The sequence below is a fragment of the Antennarius striatus genome, chromosome 8, assembly GCF_040054535.1.
Source record: "Antennarius striatus isolate MH-2024 chromosome 8, ASM4005453v1, whole genome shotgun sequence".
Lineage (NCBI taxonomy): Eukaryota > Metazoa > Chordata > Actinopteri > Lophiiformes > Antennariidae > Antennarius > Antennarius striatus.
In genome coordinates this window covers 3,991,193-4,004,591 of record NC_090783.1, presented here as the reverse complement: position 1 = coordinate 4,004,591, position 13,399 = coordinate 3,991,193, and the positions used below count along the sequence as shown (strand labels likewise).

Genomic DNA, 13,399 nt, shown 5'->3' with positions numbered 1-13,399 from the left:
AATAAATGGAAAAAAACAGCTTTATTCGTAGCAGCTCACACACAAGCATAACTACCCATTTGTACACTTTTTATATTTAATAAAATGTGGAAAACAATTCAGCAACCAGTACAGTAATCAGTAACTTCAGACATGTTACTCTAAAAAAGGTGCTGACAACAAGGTGCGATTTGAGAAATTACTGATATGCAGGAGCTCATCTTAGAGATCCCTCGGTCCACAGTGAGCTTCACTGGGAGACTCAATATGCAAATACAACATCAAGTGTTAAATCTCAGTACAAATAAAATGAGGGAAGCTTCGACCAGCTTGGTAAGAAAAAACAGCTACGTGTCACAATAACACCACCGGCTGCTCGAACAACCGTTCACCGTCATGAGATCGGCTGAGATAGTCTCTCATTGCTTCTCGGGGTTGGTGTGCATTTCAGACCGCTACCAGGGCATGCAGGGGTTTGGACAGTCGCGGATGTATGACTCCAGGTTTCCCTCGGACACCTGCATCAGTGTTGTGTATGTGGTCAGCTGGGGAAAAAGGGTCAGTTAAGTTATTAATCTGAGCTTCAGTTAATAAGTACAAATGCTATTAAGATACCTTGTTTAGCACTGGCTTGGTGGAGAGCATGTCATACATGGTGTTCAGTGAGATGTTCTGAGAAAGAAGAGACAAAGCCACTTTGATAAAACGGCAGAAAAAAAATTCCCATGATTGAACTTTAATGATATTTGGAGATATCCAGTTGTGTACAGGAAGTGGGTGTCATCAGTCCTCACCTGCTGTGTGGTTTTGTTCATGCACTTCATAGCAGGAGTTCTGCGATCATCCAGGAAGAACGGCTCCTTCCAGTGATCGTAGTTTGTCTCCAGGACGTACCACCGGCCCAGCTTCAAGTCCAGCCTGACACACACACACACACACACACACACACACACACACAAGCTTGATTAATCATGAGCGTCTGGACGCTGTACAGTAAAGTGAAAATTGTTCTCTGCTTGCAACATGTGCCTACTTAACAATTGGGGAACAACCCCACCATGTGAGACGCAGCTGTGTTAAATGGGTGATGTGTGATCTGCAGCAAAAAAAATCAGGTGACCTGTAACCAAAGTTCCTGGTTGAGCAAGATGTGTCTCACAAGGAAAACTGCATCATCATTCTGACTTTTGAACTACTTGCACAAACGAATCAGCACCAGATCTAAATCTAAATCTAGAAGAAGAATACAGTAATATTGAACCAATCCTAAAACAACAGGCTATTCTCAAATGTTTTCATACAGATTTTTTCACTTAATCTTTATAAATCAGCTTCTGTGGCTTCATCTTTAGCTGTGCTACAGAAGCTAAACGGACTCAGCACCATTTCAGGGAGAGAGATATTAAAGTCCTGTCAGTTCGACCTTGAGTTCAAGGGAGCATTTGCACGAAGACTGCCACTCAAGGCGTTCCAGAGAGGACAACCCTGACAAATAATGTCTCTGGCTATGGTTATCACCAGCAAAGGTATTAAAACTCTGAACAACTTACTCCAAGATGTCAAGACTGAGCAGCCTGGACCTGGTGATGATGGCGCCTTGGCCTGTTTGGTTGCCTCCAAGGATAAAGTAAGCCGGAGCCAGCAGCTTGGTCAGAGACAACTGAGTTTTGGCTTCTTGGTAACTGGTAAGAAGGTGACAAGTTTTGTTATTGGTGGGCAATATCTTTACTCGTTCAGTTTGTGTTACAGTTCACAATTGTCCACACCTGTTTGCATTTTCAAGAACAGATCGGGTGAGAAAGCTCATCCACATCCCATCTCTGCTCCCTAAAATCCACTCCAGGATTCCTGCATGTGATCAGATTATCAGGAGCCGTCGTCATGAACACCCGTGGAAATGGTAGTGAGAAGAAAAGTTCATCACTCACCAATGTATCCTCCGTCTAAGCTGAAGCGCTCATTCATGGTCAGGGTGAACGCGTGCTGGGGGAGAGGGAATAAATATCCATTTGATATTCCTGCTACAGGTCTCAACTGATGCTGAGTAGTGTTATGTTGATCTTAAGTTCGACTTACAGGCTTGATGCCGGTCAGCATGCCAACATATCCAACAAAGTTTGTTGACTTGAAGACAGTCTGGTTATTTCTCTTGAAGTCTAGGTTAACCACTAGATGCTTCAGCTTCTCACTAATGATCCATGACTTGTTTTTAATATCCCAACTGGGAAGGAGAACATTTATCCCTCATGAGATGTCATTTAACAAATGAGTCAGAAATGCTGAATTTAAAACTGTGATTCTTACCCCAAAAATAATCCAAAATCCAGATTTCTACCATGAATGAGGTTACCTGTGACAAAGCCCAAATCATTTCAGTAAAGTGAAGCATTCTTTTTAGTTAGTCCATCAACCTGAAACATGATGACAACCCACCATTATTGTCTTCTGCAACAACCGACGTGCACACAGTGAAGACCTCATAGAAGATGTTGAACAAGACGACTTCTCCTACATTATAAAACAGCATAGAGGTCATTAGGACATTAAAAACCATAGAGGGATGAAAATCTTTTTATTTCTTTACCAAGAGGAACTCCTGAAGCGGCTGCGATGCCTTTGATTTCATCACCAAAAGGTTCTGGGAGAGTGTCTGCCATCAGAGGCTGCATGCCATAAAACATGAGATAGAAAGCCTTCGGTTAGTGATTATCAAAAAAATGTTAGTTATTATGTAGACAACAGCTCAGAGACCAAATGACACTCACCAGTGTTATATCAACCAACTCTATCAGCCTCCCACTGGGTACAAAAGCATCAGCCAGGTCTCTGATGGCCTGAATCATGCTGACCAACTTAAAAGAAAGAGACTGTGTTTGAAAAGGCGAGATTTATGAGAGATTTATTTGAAGAACTTGACAGCTCTCTCACTTCTGTTTTTTTCTCGGTAATCAGAGTTGACCATCTCTTGCTGGGCGGTAAGTCAAGGTCCACCGTGTACCAATTGACAGCAGCTTTGAACCTGATTCACAAAAGTGTAAAAAAAACAGCTGCTGAAGCCCAATGATGCAAATCAGAACATCCAACATCCACATCATTAATGACTGGACATATTTCTCTCTCTTTCTCTCCTACTGTCTCTCATTCATTATGTAAAAGGGTGTTTTTTGTCTTTCAAAACAAAAGTGGCCTTGCGACTTCTGATGTTGTGGTTTACGAGGAGCACCTGAAGGCACCATAATTCAGCTTTGAGACATATACAAAACGCGCCAGTGAGTTCTTTTCTATAAGGATTACTTACGTAGGTCCCTTTGGTGGATACATGTCTGACCGACAGTCTTCTGTATACTGTAAATAAAAAAGTGAACACAAGGTCCTTAGACAACACAACAAAATATTGTCAACTAGCAAAATGTTTACGGTTTAAGGCAGCTCACCGGTGGTACAAACTGTGTCGACGCAACGGTAAATAAAGCCGCTAAAATAAGAAAGTCGCAGACACCCATCTTGAGACGAGTCACCTCTCCCCACTGCGAGTTTGTAAATACAAACCAACACGGAAGCTAGCTACGTCCCGTGATAGTGACCTAATTTTCAGATAACAAGGGAGAACCGGAAGTTGTAAAAGATTATATAAAACAGCTTGTGGACAAAAATAAATTATACCAAAGTCATATTATTAATTTTATAACATTAATTTTAGTGTTTTGTGCAGTCATCTGCTACTAAAACAGTGTCTAGGCCCAAATTATAAATAAATGTATACATATCACCCCCCCCCCAAAGTCAGTGGTTGCTTCCATGCGGAAGCGATGATAACTTATGTGAACATCACGTGGTTGGTTTCACTGAGTTCTCCTGGCACAGGCAGACCAATAAAAACATCTTTCAGCTTTACCAAATCATTTTAGATTTGATTAAGTTATCGATTTAGCAATTAAATGTTACTATTGGGAGAAAACAATGAGATCATCTTGATGCAGGGTATACACTCCCATAGATATTTACAGTGGTGGACAAACCAGGAACAGCCACTGGAGGACTGTACTTCATGTTCCTTTTGTGCTAAATGACAGTTGTGTTGGTGTTTTAAATCGTACTGAAAACAGTTTAGTTAAACGTCAGTCGGGTTTTGATTTGACGTTAATTTATTTTCACATTCATGGCCAACTTTTCCAAACCCAATACCTTTCTGTATCAAGAGACTTATTGTAGATGTCCAAAATACAAAGTTATGACACAGGAAAGAAGGAGAAAAGACTATCTTGTTTTGCCTTGAAACACATTCTGTAATTGTATCCTGAAAAATGTTTTGACTGTAACATTTTCTCTCTCTTATCTGTGTGCCCACACTTGATAAATAATATTAAAACTATAATTATTTATTTTTTTGGGTGACTGTCCAGGTACTACCTCTGAAAAATATTTCAATGTGGGCTAAGTTTGGCAAATTTACAGAAATGTTAGGCGGTACCTGAGGGGGAAACTTTATTTGTTCTGTCATCTCATGCCAATCATAGCACCAATTAAAACCCAGTGTCCTTCACCAATTTTACATTTCAAGAACATTTTATTGACTTCTCAAACATTTTACTTAACAACAAACTGCAGAGTCATTTAAAAAAATTGGGACATGTCATAATCCAAAGGTTTAACAAACAGTTGCTCTACAACAAAGTGAAGGGATGGTTAATTATTTACACACAAGACTCACATGACCACCTGCATTTCATAAATGTCATCAACACAATGAATTCAACTGGCTGCAAATAATAAAGACAAACAATTCTGATTTGGCCATTTTATTAAAAAAAAAAACAGCAAAAAAAAAGTGGGTGAGTGGCAAAAGCTAAAAAATCGTGATGGCTAAAAAGGTCTTCTTCACTTGCAGTATCTGTCAGCCTTCATCTTGCTTCTTCTGCAGGAACATAAAACAAGAGGTTACAATCTTTCTTCGAATTTAACCTTTACACTACAAAAATTAAATTATTTTTATTGACACATTCCAGTGTTTTTTGCACTATTAAATAAAACCTGCACCTATTTTAAGAATAAATTATTACATTATTTTTACAATGATCCTTCTATAATTCTTTTCATTAAATCAACATAGAGATTGATTATACCTGGTCTGGAAATATCTGTTCAATTAATTTAATTTAAAAGAACGGCCAACCTTTAATGACCTCAAATTTCACTGTGTATTTGTGTATACCGATAGAGGCATAATTAAATCAACACAAATTTGTGGATACTGCTCAGTTTAATTATAAACCTTCACGTATAAACTTTGTTCATTCATTCGGGAACATTTTTGTTAGAGTGATGATATTAAAATGTAAATGAAGTGTTTGAAGTAATTATCTGATGAGCTCATTTTCACACCTGTCAAGCAAAGCTTCATGGAACTTTCCATCTGTCCTGGCTCTCTTTAGCGAAGAGGCGTCTTCCTCATTAACCCTCAACCGCCGATCCTGAAAACTCTGAAACTTCTTCCTGGAATTCATACAGCAACATTAATGAAATTATTAGTAGAGGATGCGCTCCAATCACACACACAAAATTATACATGGAACTAAATATAAAGTTAGCAGCTCATCAGAGAACTTTATCCCACTCCTCCTGTCAGTCAAACATCCACGGAGAACTTATAACTGTTTGCTTTTCTAATTTAGGTCGTCTTAACAAAATATTGAAATGTCGACCCCAACAGATACTTCTCCGATGTTTAGTTTCTCTACTCTGCCTGTGTTTTATGATCCAGAAGCGGCACTCCATCCTGAAAGGCATTTCAGATGCCGAACACTACTTCAAGACACGGGCTCAAGGGCAGCCATTATCGACATGACAACACGATGAGTCCATTTCCCCAGCATTCATCTAAAACAAATAATAGAGTTGGAACCCAAACCAAAGCATGCCAAGCAAAAAAAAAACCCAGCTTCAGACTTATTGCCCGGAATTTAATAGGCTGCAGACGCACCATACATAAAGCACTGGCGGGCGTCTGATGCTGAAATGTGGCGCTGCTTGCGTTCTCATCTCACACTGAGGCAGAACATCAATTGCATCTTTAAGGTAAGGCACTGATGAGGCAGTGGCTTCGAGGCGTTAACTCACATCTGAGTTGGTGGCTCTGTTTTTAAAATCTTGTCGGCGAGACGGTCACAATGTGAAAGTAATGGGAGAGAAATCACACTGTTTGTTTTTTTTTGGCTTAAATCATAAAATCATACTTCTTTAAAGACGCTCTGAACAGTATATCACTGAAAACATTAAATATCTAGCTACTGTGACACAAGCGTTCTTTTCTAATATGATGTTACAGTGGTTTTAATGCAGGCACCACTTCAATTGCACCAACAGAAGAAGGAATACCCCTGCTGTCTTTTTCATCTTTAACTTGAAACGAAACTCAGACCTTAATTTAAAATCAGAACAACAGAAATGTCTTAAATGTTTTGATCCTGTGAATCATCTCACATAATTCGCACATGAAAAAAGGTCAATGGAGCAAGGCAGCACAACATCAACGGGTAACGCATGTTCGCTTCTCTGCATGGAGCTTTCATATTGTTATTGATGGGTTTGTTCTGCTACAATCAGTGGAGGGTTACGTACACATAGTTGACCTCGCAGGACTTCACATTGCCCCTGTCCTCCTCTGCGATGTCGTCTTTACGCTTGGCCTCTTGTTCTGCACTTGATCTAATCTGTTCATCGGTCAGGGGAGGGGGGAAAAAAAAGTTTTGCATTTAGTGTCAGTACTTTGACCAGCTTGAAGGAAGGTCACAGACGTCTTGCCCTTCTGTGTAAACAGAACGAACGTTGCACAGGACGCATACTTTAAATGAAATTAACATGCATCCTCGTGGAGCAACATAATTTACACATCACCTTCACCATCTCGCCTTCCCCTGCTGTCTTACTCGTGGCCACAATGTCCCCGTCCTCACTGTAGGAGATGAAACAATTATTTGCCGCCAGGAGAGCTGTTTTGCCCTGTGGTAGAACACAAGCAAAGGCAGCAGATTAGACAAAACTGCTGTGGGACAGGTTGTTGTGACAGGAATGAGAGGCTGCCTAATAGTTGATGTAAAAGAGGTGTGAGGTTGTTTATGGGCTCAACAAAGCACTGAGGCGAGTAGTGTGCTACAGCGATAAGGTAGGTGTGTTCTGCATAATGAATGAGTATTCAGCTTCTGTGTTTCCTCTCAGGAGCTAAATGCTCGGGCCAGAGCAGTGCTTGGAAATGTGTCCCTTTAAAAACGATGGCAAAAGAATTATTTGGAATTTAGAGTGCAAATTTAAATTGGTATTTAAAAGTTTTATTAATCCAGCGGTGTTGTCATTACTTCATCCTTACTGCATCAATGACATAAATTCTTTTGTATCAAAAAGAAGTAACTGGAGAAAATTGACTCACATTTTGGAAGACTGCTTCCCACTGTTCCCTGCTGCCGATGGCGTCAGAGCGGCCCACCACCAAACCCTCTGAGTTGATTCCAAAGAACTTTCCATATCCAGACTTCAAGGCTACCCTGCAATAGCAAAATGAAGAGGGGGTGTCAACCCCATTTGTGTAAATTACTCTAACTGCCACCAGAGGGAGACATCTGTCCTGCACACTAGGATATAAAAGATGATATGGAAGGGGGCTCTTGTGTTCTTTCAAAGTCTTGAAAGACAAGAGAAGTTAAATAATTTTACAAATTAATGTGAGATTGGAGCTCCAAAGCAGAAAGGCTAACTCCAGAAGTCGTTCACACACAGAAAATGAAAGGGCCAGTGGAATTGAAAACTGGAAATATCTAGAGGCTGTCAAAAGCCTCCTCCAAGAAGCTGCGTATTAAATCTGAAGGCTGATCAGTGGATGAAAATATAAAGCGCTGTTTGTCTTTGAGCACTAACCTTGTGTCTGACAGCTTTATTGCGGTAAACTGCTCCGGCGGGTCGGGTCCTTCATCATCTGAAACATAAAAAAACAATGTTTACCTTTTAAAGATTTTATGATTGCTAAAATTGCTTTTCAAATGGCTTTATATTGATCCATGCAGAGAAATTCTCTATTATTTCATTTATCATATGTTTGTTACAAAACACTGGCTTCAAAATAATAATGGAGGGAATGAGCGTTTCTCAAAAACGACGCTACAATCCTTGGTGGCTGGCTGCAGTGAAGGCCATAAATTGTGGCTTCTTCATGTTAGCGGAGGGAGGATGAACCAAACAATAAATAAAATTTGGAAATATATATGAACTTGATGTAATGTTGCATTTAAATGTTTAACACGGAGGTCAGCTGGGCTCCTCGTGTGACTGGGTCACTTCCTGATTGTAACAATAAATCAAGCTTTAGCGTCAAGTGCGGAGCCTCATAGGGGACCTAAGCCTGGGATTCAGTAAAAAAGAAAACATTGTGATTATAGTTAACTGAAAGGTGAGTGTAAGGTTAGTGGAAAATGTGACAAATTACATTTTTTATGAAATTATAACGTATATTGATGTGATTAAAAAATAATGGCATTGCTCTTTATGTATAACCACTTTTTATCCACTCTTCTTACCTTTATGCGGAGCTCCGAGTGTGAAGAGCCCGCTATCCAGAGCATGGATGTATGCGTTGTTCTGCATCTCTATGGCAACCGTTCCAGTGATTTCCCCAAAGCTTTTGACGGACCACCAACCACCTGTTGGGCAGGAGTCCAAATCAGAGGGTGTTACGTTAAAGTAACACTCAAAGGGCAATTTTTGACAGGTTCTATTTGTCCTTTGAAGGAAAAATTAAAGAAACACTAAAGGTTCTTATCGTCAATCATCTGCTGGTTACTTTTCCCTTTAGTAGAGATTCTGTTTTCATTGTGGGTGAAGATTACTTAATGATATAGCCAATCAAAGCAATCGAAACCAATGCAGTACCAAACAACAGAGCAAAGTTTGATTGTCTGTACATGGTTAAGATAGACATTAGAAGCATTCTATGAGATTATTGATCACCGATAACGATCAGATAACGTCCTTCTCTTCAGGGGTACAACAATTCAATATAAAACCAGCTAACAAGGGTTGTTAAATAAACTCTGGTTTTTAATAGGTCTATATCTGGGAGGCTAAATAATTTAAGTCTATATTTGGGGAACAAATGATGTGTTTATGAGAGAATAAGAGGTGGATGAACAGCAACACAAACAGAAGATAAGAATATGTAGCAGTCTGCCACAAATAAATTAATCTTTTGGAAATCCCAAACACCCGTACCAACAACATCCATTTTTTCTTCATCATCTCCATCTTTCCTCTTCTTGTCTTTATGCTTCCTCTTTTTCCTGCGAAGACATCATAACAAAACGTTAAAAAAAACCCCATTGCATAGTTAATTAGCTTCCTAAATGTTTAATTACACAGATCTGCCATGCAAGCATATTTAACCTCTCAGCTATGCAAGTTAATTTTTGGAAGGTCAATATATTTTCCTTGAGGCTCCTGAAGTCATTAGCAAACCACTGAGTGAGCATTAAAGTTGCAAGTGGTGAGACCGAGATCAGAGTGGACTGGGCTTCAAAGTTTGAATGCTCCCTGCATGCTGGGGTCCAAAGGCCCTCCCCACAGAGGAGGCTGCTGGCAGCATGCACACCAGTGATTAATGCTCCATCACACACTCCCCCTGGCTCTGATTGGTGGTTAAGATTCTGGCACTGTGGATCTTTACAAATGGCATCAGTAGCGTAGTGCGAGGCTGAATCTGATTTCTGTCTCATGTGCTGTAAGACATAGTGACATGTTTATAACGTAGGTCAAAAGTTATTTTCAGACATGTTACCTACTGCGGCTTTAAGGTGTTATGAATTTGGGTGCAAAGACACAAGCAACAATCCTTTCAACAGAAACAAAACCTTAAAGAAAATAAAGACTGGTCTGGACTGCTTTAATACAACGTTTCCTCTCATTTTAAGTTTCAGGCTTGTTTTTGCTTCCGACCAGACTCAGGAACACAAATGAGCATGGTGAGACATTCTGGATGGTGATTGCAAATATCACTAATAGCTGTGTATCTCAAACACCATTATAACTTGTCCAGGATACAAAGCATTTGAAAAGTGTGCACAGGCACAAAGAAGATGGTCAGGAAAAGTCTTGTAGTACCATAATAATGGAATGATTGATGGTAGATGTATAAAATTCAATTAAAAACATAATTCTGATGAGTTGACATCTTGAACTAATTAAAATTAATTAGTGATTTCAAGTTTTAATATTGCATCAGTTTATTTACTGACACTGCAAACTATTCACGCACCTATTTGTATTACAAAGTTATTTACAATTAAAATACAACTATGTGCTGGCATCAGAGTCAAGAACTATTTAAATCTGAATCATTAACAAACATGTGAGCGACTACATTAACATTTAATATTAGCCAGGTCAAATCAATATTTTAAGATACTGACGGCTACTGAAACAACTTTTAAGCAAAGTAAGCTCGATTCAGGTGGTTTGTTCAGATATAAACCACAGCTGGTAGTTCACCGTTAGCGACATGCTAGTAAAATGAGAACGTGTGGTGGCGAATCCCTAACAGCTACGTGATATTTGAGAACCGGAGCAGTTTTCTTCTTTCCTCAATGCTTCAGATTGTCTCGGTCAAAACCACATAGCAATGCTAATCTACGACACTATAGCATGTTTCACGCAAGAAATACGATATAAACTTAACAAGCGTAGGCATAGTTCTGATACAAATATTGATATAGCTGAATGAGACTGGGCAAGGGAAACACTTACCCTTTATTAAGACCTTTTAAAACCAGTTTAGTTGATTTTACGCGAGAATATTCGGCCATTGTTTTATCGTATGGTTAGCGCAGATATTCCAAATGAATTGTACTGTTTCCGGTTTCAGAAACAACACTACGGTAGCTGCAGAGGTCCAAAACAGGCAAAAAGGCGCATGCGAAATAAAAAACAAACAAACCCAATTAAGCGTGTTTTAGCATTTTACATGTCACTGTTGCTGCTATACTAGTAATAGTAATAGTACTACTACTGCTACTACTACTACTACTACTACTACTACTACTACTACTAATAATAGTAATGATAGTTAGATAGACAGACAGACAGATAGACAGACAGACAGACAGACAGACAGACAGACAGACAGACAGACAGATAGATAGATAGATAGACAGATAGACAGACAGATAGATAGATAGATAGATAGATAGATAGATAGATAGATAGATAGATAGATAGATAGATAGATAGATAGATAGATATAGACAGGTAGATGTAACTTCATTGTCTGCAGAAACACACACACACACACACACACACACACACACACACACACACACACACACACACACACCAATCAACAAGTAAGGCACGCAGGACCTCTCACATAACTGTATTTGCTAATGTTGCCTCGTTTAGCAGTGACGGCCCAATCAAAGGCCAATGACAGGAGGCAATAAATCATTTGCGGAGACAGTCAAAAGCTAAAATAAATTAGACGGTGACTTGTGTTATCTGCTCGTAGCAGTAAAACTCAAGTAGTATGAAGCCACTCATTCAACTGTAACGTACTTAGACTGGAGTCAAACTGTTGAGGACTGCCTCAAACCAGTCAAAATGACAGGAAAGCCATGTTGTCACTGATCAAGGATTGAATTTAATACCTTGGAGATATTCCTTATGTTGTTGTGAGAGGGGTAAAATTATTTCAGAGTTTAGAAGATTATTCTGGTCAGAAAATGTCTCATAAGCTTTGAGGAAGTTCTCCGTTGGGATTTTCAGAAGTTACGAATCAACATTTTGCTCTGCCTGAACCAAATCCCACTTGTCATTTGTCAAATGCAATGATATTTTGACAGCATCCCTGTTGGTGATGGGATTAAACAGTCATAAGTTGTAGCTGAGTGGTTAAGCCAATCAGTGCTTTAAAGGAGCTGAGGGAAGACAGAGTCAAGCAATAGGCTACCACACACACACACACACACACACACCCTGGTAAAGCCCCTGATTCAGAGGGTTACGAGGGAAATGTTTCTGAAGCAGTAATATAATTCAGTAACTGGTTATTGATTTATTCATGCAAAATTAATATGATTATATTTAGAAACTTGCCAATTTTGAGAGACTTTTATTTTCATTTAATGATACTCATTTTTATTGGGCTACAAGAAATAATGACACTTCATAAATTGTAAGGCAAAGGACTGTCTTTCAATTGTGTGTGTGTGTGTGTGTGTGTGTGTGTGTGTGTGTGTGTGTGTGTGTGTGTGTGCGTGCGTGCGTGTGTGTGTGTGTGTGTGTGTGTATCTATTTGTCACAGTTGATAATAGTAAATCTAATCTAAATCTGAGTGATGTTGATGTACTATCACATTATATTTAAATGTATTATTCATTTCACTTAAAAGCCTTATAATAAGTGTCAGTATAAGTGAACCCACAATATAAATAAATCTTCCTGGATGCATATTGCAGAAATCTGTCAACTACAGACACATGGCCTTATTTCTATATCCTGTTCTTTACATAAGGAAATCATCCAACCCATAAAACTTTAACATATAATCAACTACGATTTCCCTCACAGTGTTTGTGTTATATCTGTCATTTAATGATGGATAGGTTAATTGAGGAAATTTGCAATGTCCTGTGTGTCTTTCATGTCCTTGTTAAAGTGCATTTTGTCTACCAGCTGTGCTTGCTCCATTAGCTGCCTTTCAACTGAGGAAAAGCACATTTATCATCCTTTATCTGCACTGTAAAAAGCCACAACACTGCCAAGTAAATCCCTTTGTTAAGGGGATTTTTTTTTTTGACAATTTCTGTTCCTAATTCAACCATGAAAGATGATAATAAATAAAAAGAAAGTGGGTATTGGATGAAGTGTTAGGTGCAGGTCTGCCATATTGCTCGCAGTGGTAGAAAGGAGGCTCCAACTGACCGTCAAACCTCAGACCCAGGCGCAATAACTCACTACGTTCATCACTATGTTCCTGTCGTGGAACAGCAGACCATGGTTTGAACTTGTTTTGAACTTTCCTGTTAAAGAATCTTCCTATAATCTGAGCTGCGTCTGGACGCTCGCCTCGACAGGAAGTTAGAGGTTTTCACTGGCTGTGGGTTTTACAGGGTGGTCCCTTATCGCCATTTCTGTTTTTGATGTGCATGTATAGCATGCAGCGGTGGTGAATGGGTTACTCTAAATGGAGCGCAGACATGGATGAGAGTGAGGGTATCTGGTTTGTGCTGCAGAAGCTGCCGAGTTTAATGATGCTCCTCCACTATGTGCATGTATATTATAATGTTTTTAGTGGTTTCTGTGGATCAATTTGCATGAGGATCGTTCTCAAAGTGTTGTCATGTGGCTGCAGAACTCTTTTTAGAATACAAAACAAAAACGTTTTTAG

The 13,399-nt window shown here is 39.3% G+C and overlaps 2 protein-coding genes across 2 annotated transcripts; both read right to left on the bottom strand.

Moving 5' to 3' along the window:
• Nucleotides 1-2: 2 nt before the first annotated feature.
• On the bottom strand, nucleotides 3-3,548 carry asah1b (N-acylsphingosine amidohydrolase (acid ceramidase) 1b). The gene is made up of 14 exons (XM_068320664.1): nucleotides 3,414-3,548; nucleotides 3,278-3,324; nucleotides 2,908-2,998; nucleotides 2,745-2,831; nucleotides 2,564-2,642; nucleotides 2,413-2,487; nucleotides 2,284-2,329; nucleotides 2,056-2,200; nucleotides 1,908-1,962; nucleotides 1,746-1,827; nucleotides 1,530-1,661; nucleotides 774-897; nucleotides 595-651; nucleotides 3-524 (listed from the first exon to the last, which is right to left on the bottom strand). The coding sequence occupies exons 1-14, from the start codon at nucleotides 3,480-3,482 to the stop codon at nucleotides 435-437; spliced, it is 1,179 nt and encodes a 392-aa protein (XP_068176765.1). The 5' UTR covers nucleotides 3,483-3,548; the 3' UTR covers nucleotides 3-434.
• Nucleotides 3,549-4,762: 1,214 nt separating this feature from the next.
• Nucleotides 4,763-10,881, bottom strand: frg1 (FSHD region gene 1). The gene is made up of 9 exons (XM_068321937.1): nucleotides 10,762-10,881; nucleotides 9,235-9,302; nucleotides 8,544-8,666; nucleotides 7,888-7,945; nucleotides 7,403-7,517; nucleotides 6,874-6,978; nucleotides 6,598-6,689; nucleotides 5,362-5,472; nucleotides 4,763-4,894 (listed from the first exon to the last, which is right to left on the bottom strand). Exons 1-9 carry the CDS (start codon nucleotides 10,818-10,820, stop codon nucleotides 4,858-4,860), a joined length of 768 nt encoding a protein of 255 aa, XP_068178038.1. The 5' UTR covers nucleotides 10,821-10,881; the 3' UTR covers nucleotides 4,763-4,857.
• Nucleotides 10,882-13,399: the final 2,518 nt, after the last annotated feature.

What these genes read in the sequence shown, in the direction of transcription:
- frg1 (XM_068321937.1), bottom strand. Translation starts at nt 10,820, where the DNA reads ATGGCCGAATATTCTCGCGTAAAATCAACTAAACTGGTTTTAAAAGGT. An exon ending in TTAAAAGGTCTTAATAAAGG is followed by an intron (nt 9,303 to 10,761) that starts GTAAGTGTTTCC and finishes ATGTCTTCGCAG; the next exon opens with GAAAAAGAGGAAGCATAAAG. An exon ending in ACTCGGAGCTCCGCATAAAG is followed by an intron (nt 7,946 to 8,543) that starts GTAAGAAGAGTG and finishes TTTATGTTTCAG; the next exon opens with ATGATGAAGGACCCGACCCG.
- asah1b (XM_068320664.1), bottom strand. Translation starts at nt 3,482, where the DNA reads ATGGGTGTCTGCGACTTTCTTATTTTAGCGGCTTTATTTACCGTTGCG. An exon ending in GATTTTGGATTATTTTTGGG is followed by an intron (nt 2,201 to 2,283) that starts GTAAGAATCACA and finishes TCTCCTTCCCAG; the next exon opens with TTGGGATATTAAAAACAAGT. An exon ending in CTTAGACGGAGGATACATTG is followed by an intron (nt 1,828 to 1,907) that starts GTGAGTGATGAA and finishes GATCACATGCAG; the next exon opens with GAATCCTGGAGTGGATTTTA.